The sequence below is a fragment of the Homalodisca vitripennis genome, chromosome 7 (genome assembly GCF_021130785.1).
Source record: "Homalodisca vitripennis isolate AUS2020 chromosome 7, UT_GWSS_2.1, whole genome shotgun sequence".
NCBI classification, from domain to species: Eukaryota; Metazoa; Arthropoda; class Insecta; order Hemiptera; family Cicadellidae; genus Homalodisca; species Homalodisca vitripennis.
This window is the reverse complement of record NC_060213.1, coordinates 71,456,569-71,477,382: the sequence shown is the minus strand read 5'-3', so window position 1 is coordinate 71,477,382 and position 20,814 is coordinate 71,456,569. Positions and strand designations below refer to the sequence as shown.

General features: G+C 30.8%; 1 protein-coding gene and 1 long non-coding RNA gene across 3 annotated transcripts in view; one reads left to right on the top strand and one right to left on the bottom strand.

Moving 5' to 3' along the window:
- The first annotated feature begins 4,050 nt into the window (after positions 1–4,050).
- On the top strand, positions 4,051–18,896 carry LOC124365969. The gene is made up of 2 exons (XR_006922768.1): positions 4,051–4,358; positions 18,345–18,896. It is a non-coding gene; the product is annotated as an uncharacterized LOC124365969 (long non-coding RNA).
- LOC124365968 (5-hydroxytryptamine receptor-like) overlaps positions 11,898–20,814 on the bottom strand; it is a 238,901-nt gene continuing 229,984 nt past the window's right edge. For both annotated transcript variants that reach the window (XM_046822124.1, XM_046822125.1), the window contains 2 exons: positions 18,383–18,741; positions 11,898–14,933 (listed from right to left, as the gene is read on the bottom strand). In XM_046822124.1, the coding sequence (XP_046678080.1) occupies positions 14,359–14,933; positions 18,383–18,741 (934 nt within the window). In that variant the 3' untranslated portion in view covers positions 11,898–14,358. The remainder of the gene's footprint in view (positions 14,934–18,382; positions 18,742–20,814) is intronic.

Sequence of the window (20,814 nt, the reverse complement as noted above, 5' to 3'; positions counted from 1 at the left end):
ATTTATATCCTGCTATGTGTCACTTAAACTGCATTGCAACTAATATAAAAGGTGAGATATCCATTTAATAAATAAAACAATAATAATATTCTATACCTTATCTTAAAAACGTCTTCAGAGGCGTTACTGAAATGATTGTATACACTCCACTCTGCAGTCATTCTTTATAAACGTTGGGCACATTCGGTAGATATATAAATTAAATATGGGGTATGGAAATAGTGGAGTGGATATCAATGTTAACTCCTTTACTAGGTAGCGAAATGTTTCTTTTACACTGGTTACAGATGTGTATTGAATCAGTTAACTAGAACTCTCAATATTTATTCAACCCTGATCTCAATATTGTCTGTCCACAACCGATTCAAGTTTACAATTACGACATGTGCTACCGTTTACCTACCACAGTATGTATAAAGGAAACTTTGTAAGATACCGGAAATAATATTTTCTAAATAGGAGAGCACAATGTATGAAAGTACTACAACAGCAGGCCTAGATTTCCGTTTGAAATAACACTTTTTTTAATTGGTTTGCACTACGATCTCTCGTTTCTTTATGTGCACAGTGCTGTTGGTTTATCTTGCTCTGCCGTTATGACAGTTACTTTTTGGGTCCCTGAAGTCTTATGTATGCTCTACTGTATCCCCTTGAGGAGGAGCAGCATTAATTGGTGTTCCAAAAATTCAACATAAAAACGGTACATACATTTACCAAATAAGTCCCATAAGATCCAGTGTAATTGACTTAGAGCTGGGTCAAGGTTATACGTGCTTAGAGTCTAGCTAACTTATCGGCATGACGTAAACTCTACGTAATCATACGTTGGTTGAGTTGTTATGTTTTTATTCCATTATTAAAAATTATTTGTAAGAGATACGCTTACAGCACAATACGTAATCAGCAACAACACAGAAATATTTAGAAAAAATAAAACTCATTTAATCCAATATATACATATAATATATTATATTTTATACAATATGTATTTTATATATATATATATATATATAATCTATGTATCTATATATGAGTTTATTTAAAAAAGATCAAATTCAATAGTATTATTGATAGACAGGTGAAAAAGGACCACAAACATTTATCCTACATTTACAGATAATCACAATACCATTCGTGTTGTCATGAAAAGCATAAATTTGTAGGTTTTCTAAAAGCAACATTTTTAGTAATGTATTCAAATCATTGATTATAAAATATAAAAATATGTTAACGTATTTAGGAACACGTTTCAATATTGTATGAATAAATTTAAGTACAAAAAGAAATATTTCGCAATCTTTAGAAACAACTGTTGAGAATCGGAACAGATAAATCTGCTAGGGCGAGGTAACGAACTGGCGATGTCTGCTCCGCACAAGAAACTAAGTGCCCTCGGAGGTTTCCTCAGTTGAATTACTTTTCCAAGAGTTCTCCAGCTCATACATAGTATACAGTTTCGTCAGCCAAGTTATTCTGCTTTAGTATTTTACTTCTTAAGAACATATGACTTATAATAAATAGTAAATAACCATTATATCATCACTATTTTTTCCATCAATTTGATGTAAGCAATGACTAAATTTCGTTATGTTACGTCATATATACATAGTTCAATCTTATTACAGTGATTTTCCATCAATGTAACTATCAAATCATTACAGAATATGCCCTTTGTTCAATCATACATAAATTAATCTAAAGAATCTGTATATCTCTAGAGACTCGATACTTATTGAATGTGATCCCTCGAAGAGCTGTTATATAAACTATATAGGTACTTTTTAAATTAAGAATTTAAATTAGAAGGCTGTATCTATCCTGGTTGCTTCTCAACTATCTATGCATGAAATATCGGGATAACATTCTATCCCCATTTATAGATTTAGTCTGAATAAGATAAGGAACATACAATGATATGTTACTCGTAAGTACTATTCGTAAATCTAATTTTATGTTGCCTTGTTATTGAAAATTTGCGTAAAACATTTCGCGGTATTAAGTAATTTATTTAAATTAAGTTTTCAGTACTACATTTTTCATACTGTGACGTAAATATTTATTTATAGTTTTAATTTAATGTTTCTTTTTAAATAAGGATCACGGCTCACATTTTTATTCTTAAAAATATTTTGTTCCCTCGACGTAGTAATGTAGATGTATGAAAAAGACCTTATCGTTCATAGGCCAAACTTTTATGGAGATTTCCGTTGAATTCTAATATGGGTAAAGATATTCTTGACTATTTGTTTTGCCATAAATATACAGAAGAGTCTTTTTTGTTTGTCTACCAAAAGCGAAAGTAAATGTCTGTTGCAGTTCACTTTACCTGGCATTTAAAAATCTATCCCTCTGAACCAATGAGCTTCTGAAAACTCCTGGATTACGCTGATTAATAATATCAAACAGGTTTTGAGCTAATACTAACAGTATTAACTAATACAACAGTAACTAACGATAACTGCAGCCTCGTACTTTGTTGCGGAATAAAGGAAAAAGTCAGAGGCATACCCTATTCGAATGGCTTACAAAGCTATTCTGAGATAAAGATGGTTTAGGGAAGGATTTGCTATTTCATGTTACATTTAAAAAATTTACCTCTGGATGCTTCTGACATTTGGATGATTCCAGTTACTAAAAGAAGCTTCTCTGGTCAATTAAAGCTTACGATGTTTCGGATATCTCAGGAATGTTTCAGGATAGAGTGAAGAAAATAACTTAAAAAACTCTGTGCTATATAGTGGTCTGGCTAAAATAAAAAACTCCATTTCTGTCATTCAAATGAGGTAAATCGTGTAATCAGTTTTCTTGGAACTTCCGGCCTCTGATAACCTCCGAATTCTGGAATATTCGGTCTCTGTAAACATTCGGTCTCTAAGAGTTCACGGCCTTTATGAGAGCTCATGATCTCTTAAAAATTCTCACTTCCATATTTTCCCGACTTCTGAGAGCTCCAGGTAGTTGGTAACCTTCAGCTTTACAACGTTTTCACTCTGTGCTGTTTCGGAATAGGCATAATTCCAGTATCGGGGATCTCCTTTCCTGTTGAACCATCTGCCTCTAGGTATATTATAAAATAATATTGGCTGGTGCGGGTCTCTGGATGCTATCAACATCTATAGACTAAAATTGTATGAGTTCTCGTACTAAAGATGCTCCCAGCTACTAATAAATTCCGGATTCTGGCAGATCTCAACGTCTGATAAACATAAAATGATATGTTGTATAATTATTAGTAACAATGTTAGAACAGGAAATAAAATAATTTCAATAAAATTGTAGAGGATAGACACTCCATACAGAAAACCTAAGGCTCACATAGTGATAAAATTATATGTTACTTTATGAATAAAAATTTAAATTAATATTGTATTATGAATATGATTTTCGACCTTGAATCAATTCAGGCAAGTTTGGAGATATCTCTTCTATACGGATCATATTCATTCAACAAGTGTGTTAATTAAGTGAAAATTATAACTAATTAAAAGTTTTAATTAAACTTTCTAGGTAGATTAGGTGATCATTCATTGGTACATGTGATGTGACACATTTTCATAACTAATTACATACAGTTCGCGTATAGTCATCAGGAATAATTAGATTGTAATTAAGCTCTATGTGATCGTGGTACATTTTGAACATAAAGTGCATCTGTCGACATGCTACCCCAAGCACTATGCCACAGTGAACGTAAATTCTAACCTTGGACCTGATTTTGTATATTTTGTATTGATTAAGGATATTTCAATATAAAACTTGTCAAAAATACATTTTTGGTCAGTTACAACAAACACTAGTGTAAATTAAATGTCAAAATTCAATTACTTTATATTGAAATATAAAAATTCTGTAACACAGGTCTTATACTCTCAACAGACAGATAGAAAAACTTTCACAAAAATGATCTACACATAGGGGTGTAAATGAGGCTAAAACTCATATAAGAACAGTTTTTTTTATTTTATTTAATTTTTTTTTATTCTCGTTGTCCTAGATAGGTACATGTTAACACATATGTGTTGTGTGCTGTAAAAACGGATTACGGTGGTAAATAGGGTACAATACAAATTATAAATGCATGTATATATTTTATTGATAGAGGCAAAATACAAAAAATTACTATTGCACCGAAAATTACCTCTATCGCATGTAGATTAAAAGAACCGAATGTAGTTGCTTTTTGACCGAAATAGTTAAAAAATTGTGCTTTTTATACCTACGTGTATGTATGTATGTACTTTCCAGGTGAGGCCAAACTCACAAGAACGCTAGTACGTCACTGATGATATCTAAGACTGGAAGTAGATTACAATTAATTGAAAAAGAAGACGTTTTTCGACTGAAGAAGACAGGTGCATGTAAGTATATATTTTCTTGTTCTAGCAACAAAGCAAATGCTACTAGGAGACCTAGAATAACTAAGATTGAAATTACTTCAAAACACCTAAGGTGTAACAGTCTAAAGTATGTTTCTCAGACCAAGTGTATTTGCAAAAGTTTTAATCGTGGCGACAATGCAAACTCTGTTATGGATTGTAAAAGATAATTGATTCGAATCGGAAGTGCTTCTTCATGATATAAACGTAAAATGAGAGCCATTGACAAATTTCTTTACCATATGAACCTCTCAATAAGTAACTCCAAAATTATATCTCTACTTCCCATTCAAATTACCATAAATGTAACTATATCCATAGTATGTTTAATAGAAGCAATAATACATACGCTACTAGGGCATCTGGATTAACTTAGACCACAAGAAGATTTGAGGAATTGAAAGTAGAAATCTTTTGAGTAATACATGTGGGCTTTTAAAGTCATATATGTATATCTGTGTTTAATCGTTTCAAGAAGACAATCTAATATTACTTGTGAAATATAATTCCTTCGAGTCAGAAGTGATGTCTCACGCATTAATCCTAAAATAAAGCGAAAGGAAATTTTGTTTGGATAACCTCTTAGAAATGAACACTGAAATTATAACTTACCAAAATCCGATTTAAAATTATCATAGTACTCCGTTGTATTGCATCATAATTCTCTCACTAAAATATTAAGGGTTGAGTATTCTTCCGCTTGAAATTGTTGGACCTATCCATTTAAATAAAAAGGAACTTAGAAGAAAAATTTGTGTATTGCTATTCTTAAAAACCTGTTTTAATTTCTGACTTCAGGGGCCGAAAAGGTTTTTTTTAAATTTAAATTCCAATTATTTTGGAATTGATTAAAAGACATATATTCCACTGTTTATTTCTTTTGTACAGAAGTATTTGTTATGCCATTTAAAAAGTATAATCGTTAGATGTATCGGTTATTCATAAGGAAATCGCGTACTATGCCAGGCGTAAGTGGTAGTGCATTATAAACTCATATTTGAATATTTCAAACCCGACTGAATTAGATTTTAAGAAAACTTAAGAATTAAAAATTGTATTACATTTAAACGATTTTTATCTGAAAAGTGCTACCCTAATTATGGTTTTACTATAAAATACAGATGTTTATAACAAACTGTTACTCCAGTCTTCCCAATCAATTCGAAAAATCTAAATCCGTGTATTACTTAGTAAGAGGACTAAATCATATAGTAGAAATATTCATATTATGGAGTCATATAAAGTTTTAAAAACGTAAGTAGGCATATATTAGTAATATTCAATGCAATTTTTGTGGTTAAGTGGATTGGAGATACCTGTCTTTACATTTAGTATCATTTTCGGTTCAAATTATAGAATATCTGAAGTCATATATAGGATTTTATTGATCAAGGTATATAGGTCTCAGAAACCTCATTAAATTTACTTGTAGCCTTGTCATATACTTCCGTTGTAAGAAATTTCTGGTGATTCTAGTTAAGCCTTCTAATACCGATAGAAAAATATAATTTCAATAAGCCCACCTATTTCGAGTTACCTAACATTACTTACACACCTGTTTTATTAATTTTGATTTTATAAAGGTGTTTAAATAGTAATACAAATAGTTTTAAAATCACCATTAGCCGAATTTGAAATTGATTTAATATATTAACTTTGCCTTTGCTACCTGCATCACTACTAATCTAGCAGTATTCTAAAATTTCTATTGTAAACAAATATTTTTGCCACTTTATCGAGCTAAAAATTAAAGTGTCATAAGATGTTAAGTTTCCGTTAAAATTTTAATTATGAAACTTAAATATTATAATTTTTCCGACTACAAAATATTCAAGTTAACACCAAATCTTTTTCTAATTAATCCAACTGTTATCGAGATTTGGCGTTTATGAACAAATTTTGTCATTCACATTTAATAATAAGGTGCTTGAGTATGCCACAACACGTGTCCCGTAAAAAGTGTAGAGATTGCATACAAGATTTATTATATACTGCCCGTTTCATCTTGATATGTCGTGACGACAGATAGACCGTTATACAATCATACAGAAAATATATATTTATATCTCGACAAGAGACAAAAGAGAAGTTATGTCAGGCTGCATAGTGATAGGGTTTATTGGCACTCATCCATACTCAATGGCTGGACATTCACCATTACATAACTCGATTTTGTCTATGAAGAAATGAGGTTTCTCGAAAAATGTAAAGTCCAAGGATATACACAAGGATCCCAAGGATATAAGGGTTGGGGTTTTCGGGATATTTTGCTACATCGCATATTCACAATTATTTCATAAATTTAGGTGTCACAGAAATGTTTAAAAAACAAAAATTCCCTTGTACTATAAGGGTCAAACGAAAGAGAGATATATAATAAAATATTTTTATTGAATTTTAATGTACTTTTTCCACTCTATTATTTTTTCAATTTTGCTCTATATTGAAAAATACCCGTTTAAAAATCTTTTATCACGTGCAAAACACTTAGTTTTTTACAAACTAATTATTTATTCATCAACTAGCACGCAAATTTTAAAATTGGTGTCCTGAGTTTAATAAAAGCACTAATAATGTAATATGATCGAGCCATACGCAATAGTTCACACACAGTTAGGTATAAACTGGCTATATAGTATTTCATGGTTTAGAGGTTCAAAGTTTAAATGAATGAATTTCACGTGTGTATGAGCATTTCTGGTTCGAGTCTCTTATATTTGTCACGCTACAGCTGAGTTTGCCTTGTTGATCCGACAAAGAAAATACGAATTTATATGCCACAAAAACCTCTCAATTAAATTATAAAAAGTTTAATTCTAGTATTTGTAATCTACTTCTGGTCTAAAAACTCTTAAGTGCCATAGTTGAGTTTATCTATTAGTCAATTTAGTCAAAAGATGTCTACTTCCGGCCGTTTAATTTAATTTATATTGGTACAGTTAAGTTTGTTGTATTGTCTGCATTTATTTATTTTAGAAACATATCCCGATAAAAACGTATTAACTTCTGACCTTTTAATTTAATTTATATTCTCAATGCTATAGCAGGTTTTGTTTGGTTTTCCCGAAGGAAAGATACATAAATACGTAGGAAAAGCCTCCTGAAGTCAAAGGTTTTCCACTTCAGGCAGTTTAATTTCACTTACCGTGAAATTTTTCCATGTTATTCAGATAAATATACACACTTAGCTCTCGGAAACCTGCTTCTGTCAAAAAGCATCTACGTCCGTCTCTTTAAACCCCTTTCGTTGAAATATATTTCCAGTGGCATAGTTAAGTTCCTCTTGTCACGATGAGGAAAACTAATATTGCAAACGTAGACCTGAGAACCCTATTACTTTTATAAAGCGAATAATAATGTAATAGGGGAAATTCTTACTAAGTTCATATAATATTTCAAAATATCGGTTATACAAGTCGTGTTGTTTTTCACTCTGTAGTTTGTGAAATAGTCTGTAAATATAAAACATAAATATTAAAATATTCTCTGAATTACAAAATATTTCATGGATATTTCGCGATCATTCTGTTCGTATAAACCTGCTTTGAATTTCAACAAATATTTTAAAGGAATTAGCCGAATTGATATATGCATTTTCGAATTTAGTGTTTCATTTTCATTTATAACAAAAATTGTGTTATTGGTAACATGAGTACCCAAATGTGAAATTAAAAAAAAAAATATATGCTAACATTCAGTCAAGTACCATGGATTGGAGTTAACTATCATCTAGTTTTTACTACAACAATTTAGCTTGTCTGGTTAGTTTGTTTTTGAGATGTCATACGGACAGACAGACAGAAATTAAATATTTTCCAGCCTCTCATGTAATATGCATATAAAGCTTATATAGAAAACAAAATAATTTCCGGAAATTTTATGATTAAATAATAAAAGAGCAATCATTTATTTGAACAAAAGAAACATTGTAACATCTTTAAACTCCAACTGCTATTTTGGAAAGAATTGGTTAATCTACGGTCAAACTTTTATTTTGGATCATATAATCGTAAAATATGTATTAAATCATAGATTTATAATATAGACAGTTATTGAGGTATGACAGCATTACACAAACCATTATACCCAACGTTTTTACAGAAACAGTAAAATCTTACCTTTGACAAGTCAGGAGAGACAATTAATAGTTATGCAATTTAAAAACTGGATGACTAACACAAAACTTGGAAGTGTTTTGGATTATAACTATACAACAAGCTGATGCATTTAGCATAGGTTTTCCCTTCTTGTTTTACCTTCTTTTTATAAAGGTAGAAGTTCTTAGTAATTTTATTACACTTCTAATCTACTATTAAATATTTTAAAGGTTATATCTGCGATAGGTAGACATAGATGTCAGTTCTTTAGAAAGTGCTTGAATTAAATAAAGTGAAAGATTTATAATTAACATTTAGTAAGGCCCAATAAAAAAGGAGAAAATGGTTCTGTCTGGATTTGCAGGGTTCTTGTAGATACCCTTTTATTGTCCTGTGGACGTGACGTTTTTCGTGGCAGTTGATCGGTTTCCATGCACTCATCTAGTGTTGCTGATGATGCATATACGTTATTATTTCATCCTTTGAAGAAAATAAAATGCCCGGATAACGTTTGGTACCTACGTAGTTTATTCTTAAAAATCTTTGTTGCAATTTTAATTGTGTTATTTTTCAATCTTTGCAACCAAATGACTCTATAAACTAGTTTGCTAGAATTACTAATAACTATACATTTAATTTGGAATATAATGAGCAAATAACGTATACAAACTACTTGACTTATTTAAAACTAACGACAGCTTGACTTGTTACTAAGCTCATTTTCCCTTGTTTATCAGAGTTCCATCAAATACTCCATCCAGTACTGATAAACTACGCACAGCAATTTAGACAAAACTACATGATAATTGAAAAATTTCTACGTGCAGTAAGATATAAAAATATGATTTTAATAATTAATTAAAAAAAATTTTTATATCAGTTAAAAAATAAATTGCTTTAGTTTTCTATTTAATTCGATGCAGTTTTAGTTGCAAGAAAAATACAGCGTAACAAGCTATTTATAATCTCCTTATTTCCACCATGAAACACGTTTTTTTCTCAAAAAGGAACAGACTATGGCTCAAAATTTATCGAAGTTATTCTTGTATGATGAGTTTCATTAATCAAAGAGTTAGGTACCTATTTCTAGGTGTTTTGTTTTTAGAATCGATGAAACACACCAACTTTTATGTTTTATACAGAATGGGTGAGGTCATATCTATTCAGATAATATTCAATCGTGAGGTATAACACGATGAACAGATATAACAAAAATATAACTGAATGGGATTTACATCACGAGGTTCAAGCTCAACAAATACGGTAAATTTTAGGGTTGCCAATAGTTAAGGCTAGAATTAATATTGTTCTTGAATAAATATAACTACCATAATCTGATTTTGTATTTATTTTCCTTTTTTCACTTGTACACCGTGTGATTGCTGTCAATAATTTAATGTGCCATACAGTGTTCCATTTTATTACACTTGTCACATGTAGAACCAATAGCCAAGCGGACTTTAGATTTAAGCCGTATGTAAAAAAGATTGAAATTCTGTCTGTGTCAGCACTTTTGAGCAGGGCTATCAACCTTGAACTGTATCGAATTTCCCCCTTCTTTTGTTTGATAGGTTGCCTATGATTACGAGCAGAATAAATAAGGTTTAAAAAGGAATCGGTAGCTCTTTTTAAAAGGAGTATATTCCCTTATATGGTGTTAAGGCCATTTCGATATATTTTACTATATATTATGTTATGTTCTACTATAACGTAGTCAATTTCATAAATATTTTAACGTAGGTGGGCGTGGCTGACGAAACAGTCGAGCACGTCATACTTGAATGACCGGCATTACAGAGCAAACGCTCAAGGTCCATAAGTGTTCTTAGGCATACGGAAGAGGGGTTGGAACAGGTGAGCATTGTTCAGAACATCTCGTGGTTTTGTAAATGCCTGCGATTTGACTAAACTTGAACCTGAAAGAGGGGGCACAATAAGCCGAATGGCTAAGAACTACTACACCCAGGAAACCCGGCACTCTGTTAAAAAAACCACGTAACTAATAAATACTAAAATAATATATCAATGTTTTCTTGTATAATTTTTGTTTGTTAATATATTATTTAAAGGATAATGAAGATTGGATTTCATAAATTATTTAATACTTATTGTGAATTAAGCAGTAAGTGTACGAAAGAATCCTAAATTAACTTAAAAAAATAAACACACTTAGTTTCTGATTTTATACAGGATATATTGTTTCTCCACAACTATTTATGGCAGGTTTGATAAAAAAATTATATTTACAAAATAGCTCATTTACGCGTTAAGAGCGAACGAAATAGTTATTTTTTCTTAAAGGTATACCTTGTTTACTTACTATCTCGTTCGAATAGCAAAACCATTAACAAGAGTATGTCTCTTAAGTAACGACTCTAAGCTTAATTACGTTATTACAAAAGTTATCTATTTTATATGAGAGAAAATCCAATGAAATGAACGTTCTACTATATTTAAGCGGGAAGATAGAAGGACTTGTTGCTCGGGACGTAACTGGAAGCAGTAGGCCGGATGACGTAATTGCTTAACTAAATAACTCCTTGTAACTCAGTTACACGAAGTTCCCTCTCTCTCGTTATTATCCTATTGCAAGTCCCATTTATACTTGGATGGCAATCTACATACAAACGTTGTTGTCTGGAATTAAATCTAGTACCGTATTTTAAAACGTTTGAAAATAGTGACATTTCCAGTATTACAAAAAATACAACGGTTTCACAGTTCTCTGAATTTTATATTTAAATATATTTGTAATTCTACGTGTATTGGTTAAAAGTGTTTAAAATTAATTTTAAATTAAGTTGAAAATAAAACTGTGTTATTACTTCATATCCGAGTGATAAAAAATTACGATTTGTAAACAATTGTGCAATAATGATACATAGCATAAGTTTTTACATAATAGAAAGGTGTAGGTTTCTTTAAACATGAAACTATCCGTTGAATTGTTAAAATTTTAAACACGTAATTGTGGTGTAACGTAACAGGTAATATGTGAGAGCAGTATTAGGCTTTACAATTTATATTAATATTCATATTACGGTGGCTAAGAATTAGGTATGGTTTGACGAATGGTTGCTCAGTCCTTATTTAATTCTTACAGATTCATTGCAAATTTAGCGTTTTTCAGGAGTCACAACGGTTTTGAACGTGATTTTGAGTGATTATAAGTAATGTAGTAGAAATTCATGGGATTTAGTTTAAAGAAAGGTAATTTTGGATAATATTCAATAGATATACCTTGTACAAATTATCATTAGATATCATGGGTGCAAATTAGCTATTTCGTCACTTAAACCAACAGTTTTTATTTTATTTTCATATTTTAAAACTAAACTGAACATTTCGCTAATTTTGAAATTGGTCTATCAGTTTATTGTAATATTATAACCTAAATCTTAAGTTTAAAATTAGTAACCACAAGTTTTAAAATCGGAGATCAGTTTATTTGGTAGAAAAGTAATACAATATGGAGTTATTTTAATTCCAACAAATATATATTTTTTCCATTTTGAGCAGTACAGAAAAGAAAAACAATTAAATTCCGACAACATTCAACATATAAATTTTACAGATTTAAAAGTATTTGGTACAAAGTAAGAAATAATTTACTACCTGTCAACATTTGTTAAGCTAACAAGAATCTGCCACTTTGGGTCAAGAAAATATTAGAAAAGGTCAAGGTTTTAGAACTGTTACAAATTTCATGATTTTATTGTAGTATTCACATTAGTACATTTAGTAATTAATGATAACTAACCAAATATTAGTAACTTTATGGCAAAGATTTCAAATTTAAATTATTTTAATGATTTTCCACGCTCACTTACAAGGTACTTAAGTTGTTATGTTTAATATTTCATAGACATAAATATCTAAAACAACTCTTTGATAATGATAGACTTACGGTCGTTTAAAAATATACCCGTAGTTTGACTTGTATTTAAATTTCATCAACAAAAGTTTGATCCATTTGGTCAGACACTTAGACTATTGATTGTTATTCACTTTATATACATGGTTCTTGTATTACAAATATTTACAAAATACAGAAATATCATACATGTATACATCGATAACTACAAAAATCTTATTGCTAGTTTAACAAATAATTCATATAAGCATTGTCATTGGTCAAAAAACACAACGCTGAGTAAGTACAATTTTCCATTTAAAAAGATTTAGTTTTACTTTGGTCGATTCCGAATATAACCCTTACTGATTAAAACTTTACAACCACATTTTACCAAGTTTAAATAAAAGGATTTTGTTGGAAGTTACATACATATACTATAATTACAGAATGTATTACACTATAACTCTTTTGAAACAGCGTTTTTGACCAATTAATTAGGTTATGATTAATGTTTAATGATTTTGTATAGTTTCACGGTTCGAATTCAGTAGGTAGGCCTACATTTGATATACTTAACGATACATTAAATGATAATTTACTAATAAGTGTAGTATCAAGTAGTAATAATAAGAAAATCAAGCAGTCTTGTTTAAAAAAAATTAAACAAGACTGCTTGATATTATGAAATTAAACATATCAGCATAAAAATAAGATAATAGATATATTTAATTCATCTAGTATAGTTTCCCATTATATGATTACATACAGACAATATTTATTATTGATAGTCAATTTTTTTAGATTTCATTATTGATGTATATATTTTCTTGAATGAAATCCCTTTATTTAATTGGGGATATTAATATAATCTTATATCAAAATCAAAAAAATATGGAACTCTATCGTTCAATTAATATATTTTTAAATATTTAGACAAAAACATTAAAAACCAAATTAATTTACTAACAGTACCCTTATTTAATTTAATTTTTAATTTACTTGGTAAATACTGTAACACCAAACAACTGTATGAATTAAAACTGAGGAGGAAATTTACTTTTTGTTCCTAAGTGTTTTAAGGTTTTGGAGAATCCATTTGGAGTATAGATATTTTTTTAAACAATAAAATGTATAATTAATCCAAGCATTCATTTTTAAATACAGTCAATATTAATTTACATTTAGCGTTTAACTGATTTTAAAGGCCAATTACTTAATTTTATTTGGCAAGAGCTTGTTTAAGAATTATAAACTAAAATCTGAAAAATAAGTTATAATTTATAATATATAGTATATTATTAACCAATAAAATTTAAATCTTTTTAATGTTAATCCACTTTGAGCTGAGAATACACTTTGCTGTTCAATGAGGCTGTTATGTCATAATTTTATTCTTATTAAAAACATACTTTTCAGGAAACGAATAGGTTTTCCGTTGTTAAAGTAATTTTTATGCTTGCAACTGATTTACTGTTTTTAAAACACTAATCACAAACAACAGATTTACTCCCAAAACAGGTTTTTAAGGTAAACAACAATTAATTATTCACTACCAACACCTCACTACAATTGTATCACTCTGGGTAGTCTTACGGGTAGATATGCTCATTTAAGGAACAAAAGGCTACAAATTAAGAACAAAAGTACATTACTAACATTGGTAACATTTACTAGTCTATTAAGTCGTTGATGATCGGTACAAAACATTTAACTAGGATCACAGACGCTGACCTCACTTGTGGGCGGACCACGGAGCTCAGGTGGTGCGTCAGAAGTGAGGTGGTGAGGGGGTAACTAAAGGGACTATATGGACAAGGACCTTTTTAAATGGAGGGTTAAAAATAAGGAAAACATAGGAAAAGAGGTTTTACTTTGTGGAAGAAAAACGCAACGAGGGAGGAAGTAAAAAAGCACAAAAATGAATCGGAACAGTTGATCGGAAGTAAAAGATAATATTCAATTAATAATGTATAGAAAGGAACCAAATCAAGGAAAAAATACCAGAGGGGAGGAAGTTTTGGAAAGGGAATTAGTGGAGATGGCGGACGCCGAGATGACGAGTTCGACGACGTATGGAGTTGGAACGTCCGCACAGAATGCGCTTGAAGGCGTGACGAAACTCAGGGCTGAAGATTGTATAAATAATAGGATTCAAGGTGGAATTGAAGTAGCCTAGCCAGAGGAACAGTGCTATCATATAGGGAGAAAACTTATCCCCATTGTATATGGGGAGGAGGATGGCCATTATGAAAAATGGCAACCAACAGACTACAAAAGCGCCGGTAATGATAGCTAAAGTCTTTGCGGCTTTGCGTTCTCTCTTAGAGTCCGCAGCTTCTTTGGATTTTCTCTTGGGTGGATGGTGGTGCACCGGCGGTGGAGGGTACGGAGAGGATCCGAGATCCACTGTGGGGGGATCGGCCTCCAAACCGTTCCCGAAGGACCCTTTCTCGGGGCTCGTGTTGGTGGAGCTGACGTTGGTGAAGGCGGTTGTGGTCGTTGTGGTAGTTGCCTCTGAGATGGTGGGCAGCGGTCTTCCTATGACCCCCACGACCGCTGCTGCGATCCCTCCACTCCCGCCCGCCGCACCGGCAGCACATAGGCCTGCAACAGAATACGCTAACCTAGAACCAGAGGGTTAACATCATTGCATTGAAATAGTATTATTTTGTAAGAACTTCTTTTTCCTAACCAGTGGTTTTCACAATTTTCTGTGATTATTATAAATCAATATCCATCACAAACCTATCTGTATTCCCTTCAACGTACACTCTAGCGTTGTCTAAATCAATATACTGTCGACACTGAGTATCCACAACTACTTTGTATTATCTTTTTCATAGTTTTGTTTGAATAAAACAAAAATACTTTTTTTATTTCCACAAATAATAATAAAAATCAAAAACGTGTAAATATAGTACTACTAGGTCTAATTGAGTCAAGCTGAATCATGAAAATCGAAAGTGCGTTTAGCAACTCTACCTTGGACGGTCAGTTGAATCAGTTATAGATTTTTTTATGTCCCAATGTTTCAATTCTTTACCATTTAAGCGCTTAACTTTTCACTGTTAAACCTCAGGAAGTATCCTAATAAGATTAAGAAAATACAAGTTTATTAGAAGATGTAAACTAGAGATAAATGGCATATGTAAGGCGTAGGTAAACTAAATAATAAGTGATATTTGAATAAGTTGTGCCAATATGCCATTATTTGCATAAATAAACTATTTTATATTATTATTATAGCTTTATTCATAAAATAAACATAAAAAAACCTTGAAAAACCAGTTGTAAAATAAACTGCTTTTTATCGATTACAATTCCTTAGGTATCTGTGTGGTAACATTAGCAGTAAGTGTAACAATAAGATCATTTACAAACAACAATACATATGACAAAAGGAACAATAGATATGCTTTAATATCTAAAGAACCTGAATCATGTTCTACTCTTGATTTTAATCTGGGTGCCTTTATATGATTACGTGTATGGAAGTGAAGAAGTAAATAGTTATACTAATATCAGGAGAAAACTGCTACAAGGAGAGTAGACGCAATATATTCGAGAAAATTTCAGACTTTTAGACATCGAATTTATAATTAACAGTGTTGTTACGAATATTTTTAGTCTGTGTTATGAAATATCAATAATGTCACTGTGATATAGTTCTAATATTCAAGTCTCATATCCTTTAACTTTAAACTTGTAGTTCATTCATAAAATCAATAATAGCCAATGGTGCTAAACGTGTAATAATACATAGACTAAATTAATTAACAGCCTTATGCAACTATAATTGAATGAATTTTTAAGTATAAATTATGAAATTGAATTAAATTTAGCCTTAACAACGATTACCTCTAATAAATGAGATATAAAGAATAAGATATGAAAAATTGCACAATAAGCCTAAACATTTATATAAACCCATTACATTATCAAATAAAACATCATATATATTTCAAAAAGAGGAAGGAAATATATACTTGCCAAACATGAAGAAATCTCTGTAAAATGTATAAAAAGTTACAAAGTTAGAAAGCTACAAAACTTCAACCATCATTGCCGCCGGTTCAGGGGTCTGTTGGTTGCCATTCAATAAGGTGGGGACATATGGGAAGTGAAATAACGTGCAGGGACTGTAAAACCACATGTAGATATTTATGTAGAATAAAAATGGGCAGACTCATACTTTATATAAACTTCGATAATTTTTACAATACACATAAAGCAATATATCCAAAGTAAAATAATTGCACCATTGATTCGAAAGCACATTTATAATAAATATGATATTATGATAGATAACATTCAAACACAAGTATTAGTTATATACCTTCAATTTATCCCAAAATAAAATAGCGTAAAATACTCTGTTTATTTAGATATAATGATGTAACATTATTAAAAATATTGTCTGACTGCTAACATATATTACTGTATGGATTTCAGCACCCCATTAAAATTGAATTTAAGTTGTAGTTTTATTGTAATTTCTGTTAGAATTACAACTACAGATATGAGATGCAAGGCACAAAGATAAGTACACATTTTATATGAGTTATTTAAAACCTATCATATCATATTTTATATGATTAATTTATGATGGTGTCCGATATACCATCATTATATTTTCTTAAAATAAATATACCTTTAAATAATTATGAATATACTTATACACATTTTATTATTAAATAAAACTTCACAAGTACAATGTGTGTAACATTAAGGGCTTAATAAAAAAACTACCATCAAAATAAATGTACTGGGGCAGATGCTTCCAAGACGTTAAGACGCAAACAAATGGTTATTGCCCTGAGCTGAGGAAAGGTAGGTTTTGCGAGAAGAATGTATGTTTTTCCCCCGCCGGCACCGCCTTTATTAATGTGTACAGGGAGTAGAGTGCGACTGAAATCAACATTAGAGAGGAGCGCTGCAAAACATTAATTACAGTCGGGTTACACGAAGGAAACTTTAATATGTAGTCACAAACGTTAAATGAACGAGTACAATTTTAGTCAGGTTTTTATTTCAGAGTTTTTATAATAAAATCTCAATCAAAAAGAATGATTTTGAAACCCATAAGCATAATTATTTTAATTATTTAAGATAAAAATATATAATTATCTCTAATGTAAAATCCATAGGCGAATTGTATAACATAAAAGCGTAGGCGTAATAACACAATGTTTATTATTGGAAAAATACAATTAACACTAGAATCGTTTATTTTACTGTAAAGTATTCCTTTCTGTTTATTATAAAGATAGATAAACATATATGACGTTAAAATGTAAAAAATACATATACATTATTATACATTACATTATCGTACATTATTATATTAGTAAAGTTTAAAAAAACCTGCCACATTACCATCTTTCTTGTATTCTATCACAGTATTTATATTTTGTGTTTACAAATTTGTTGAATATAAGCATTATTAAACATCTAAATTGTTCGGTATGGACTTTCCCCACTATTCTGTTTGATAAGGCTCTCGCACATGCCAGTGGCCTATGCGTACGGGCAGGATAAGAATTAAAACACGGAATCAACCTCTCCTTGAAAAGAAATACACATAGAAGAAAGTGTCACGTTATTTTTGAATATCGATATTTAACAATTATATTTAATATCCATATTTTTATAAATCGAGAAATAAACAAATATATTTAATAGCACTAAGAACTGAAAATCTTAACTTTAAATTTATTGTTTTATACAATTACCTACTAGGTCTTTTATAGCCTAATTAAAACAATAATTCGACCCATAGTTAGCTTAAATAAGTGTTTATAGTTGTAGTCATGTCGGCTTGTGCAGACTCCCTACTGTTATATTTGATATTAAAATCAACCTATAAGAAGTTTTGGCCTACTATATATCTGTTTACGTTTAATACAAGTGACGTGTTCAGTATCTGGGTTAACCACCATTACCATTTAATCCTCAGAGCAAATAGTTTAATGAGTTACTTAAAGTTGTTACTTTCAACCACATGTATATGTCAAGCCAAGCCGAGCAGTCGTGCAGGACAGCATGCTACCCACCTGCTATGACGCCACCGGTCGCCGGGTTCCTGGATTGTCCTGCTGACGTAGCTGCTGAAGCGGTCACTCTCCGCCGTATCCGCTTCCGGGCGGTCTGAAATATCCTCCAGTACAGGAAGAGGATGACGAGTAGTGGCAGGTAGAAGGAGGAGGCCGTGGCAAAGACCTGATAGCCGATATCCTGGCTGACTAGGCAGGTCCTGTTCTGTGTGATACGCTCCTCCCATCCTGGATCCTTCCACCCCAGCAGCGGCGCTATACACACGAGGAACGAGACCGACCAGATGATAAGGATCATGAACCCTATCCTCCGTGCCGTCCTCTGGTGGATATAGTCGATGTTCGTCACTGCCCAGTACCTACCGAGGGGACATGTATTTTTATCCATTGACTAATATATTTAAGATACGATTCAGTACAAATTATCGTTTATTTATTGTATCACTAAAGATCATATTTTTCACAAGAATTGTTTAAGTAATGCATCTGAATTATAAAGGAATTTGAAAAATGATACTGGAATGAATATTTATCAATACTAATCCTGTAATATTTAATGTTTAATGTAAACCCTAGTCATAAAGCAAGTCAAAATAATAAAATTATGCGAATGAATAAAATGTTTGGACCAGATGGATTGTGAGGATAAATTAAGACTAAGAGTAACAAAATATAATTTAATAAAACTATACTTGTGTTAAAGTTAAAACAAAAAAGTGAAAACTTTGGTTGGATTAGAATTGAATACCGTACCTCTTGAACTGAATAAAAAGCAAGGCTTAAAAAGTAACTCTTAAATCAAACTATAAAGCGTTTAAAATTATCTATTTGCTTCAGTTGCAGAGATAAAGAGTTTAAAAGTTTCAAAAGGAGTACGGAGCTACCGGTTCATATATCTTTAAACGGTGTACAGGTTTCTGTATAAAATTACATTCGGGTAGCTCATAGTTTTTCTAAACTATAGTTTTTAAGTAAATGATGGTTTTATAATCCAGAATGTTATACTATTTACACTATTCTTTAAAGTCGAAAAATTACTATTGTCTTTTTTAATGCTGCATTACAAATGTTTTCGAACATTGTGAACATAACAATATTAAGACTCTCCGTGAAATGTATATTTCAATATTTAATGTATATGGTATTTTAATTGTACTTACTTTATTTTCAACTTTTTATTTTACTATATCTTTATCATATTTTTAGATAAATTATTTTGATTGCAGTTAATGCAGCGCAGTTACGTGATTGTGAATTATTGTTTTCATGACAAGTTTGTATCTCCCTAATTATCCCTCAAACTCTACCATCAAGGTTGACACTAAACAAATAAAGCGATGTTAATTTTTAATTTTAATTATAAACCTCTTTATCTTCAAATTGAACTACTTTTATCATGGTCATGTTTATTAAAAAACAATTATAACTTAAGAAAGAGTAGACATTTATGAGAGAAGTACCTATATCATAAAGACGTTTCAGTTATCTGATGAGTTCGTTAGATTTCAAAATTTATATGTTAAAAATTTACTTAGCCAAGTAGTTACTAAAAACATGAAATTTAAAATGATGAATAAGAATGAGGATATAGCGCATTAAATGAGAATATCTCAGAATGATACAAAATATAAAAATGACAATGGCCCATGTAAAAAAATGGACGTGAATCTTTATCTGTTAAAGTTAACATCCAAAGCGAAAACATACTGTCATTATATTACATGAGTGTTTTGATATTTTTTAATAGGTATATTGATTTTTACTACGGTAGTTTCTCATTTAGAAAAAAAGAGAATTTCTTTAATCCTTTGTTTAAAATCACACACTTACTATATACTGCCAAAAAGAGTAAAAGCCAAAATGATTTTAAGTTGGATATTTAAACTTTAATGATATTAAATTTTAAATATCCATAATACTATTTTAAACTGAAAAAGTTAACATATAAAATTAACGCCTCTACATACAAAATTATTTTTAGTTTACCTAATTTATGTGGCAAAACAGCAAAGTTAAAACGTTTCTTATTGACTTAGGTTAAGAAGCCGAAAACTCCCTCAGTGCTTTTAGTCAAGATCCATAAGGATGAATAGCAGACACTACTACCTCGATCAGGAAAAAAGAGAGAGCACCTCCGTTCCAGCCACTCCAGCCAAAGCAGACAGGATGTAGTACTCCCTCACATAATCTAACATTCTCTAACAACCATCCTCCGCAGTACACTAGACCTTTCAATCCCTAATTGCACACAAATATCTTGACACTTATGGTTAGTGATGTGCACTTGAAATCCTTAAGGTTGCCTTGATTTAAGTGACATCCATTTTTGTTGTTCCCAGTGTAAGTTCAACTAGAAGGATTATGATATGTTGCCCAATTACATTTGTTGCTCAAATAATTATTAAAAATGATATTAGTTATAAGTATCCTGC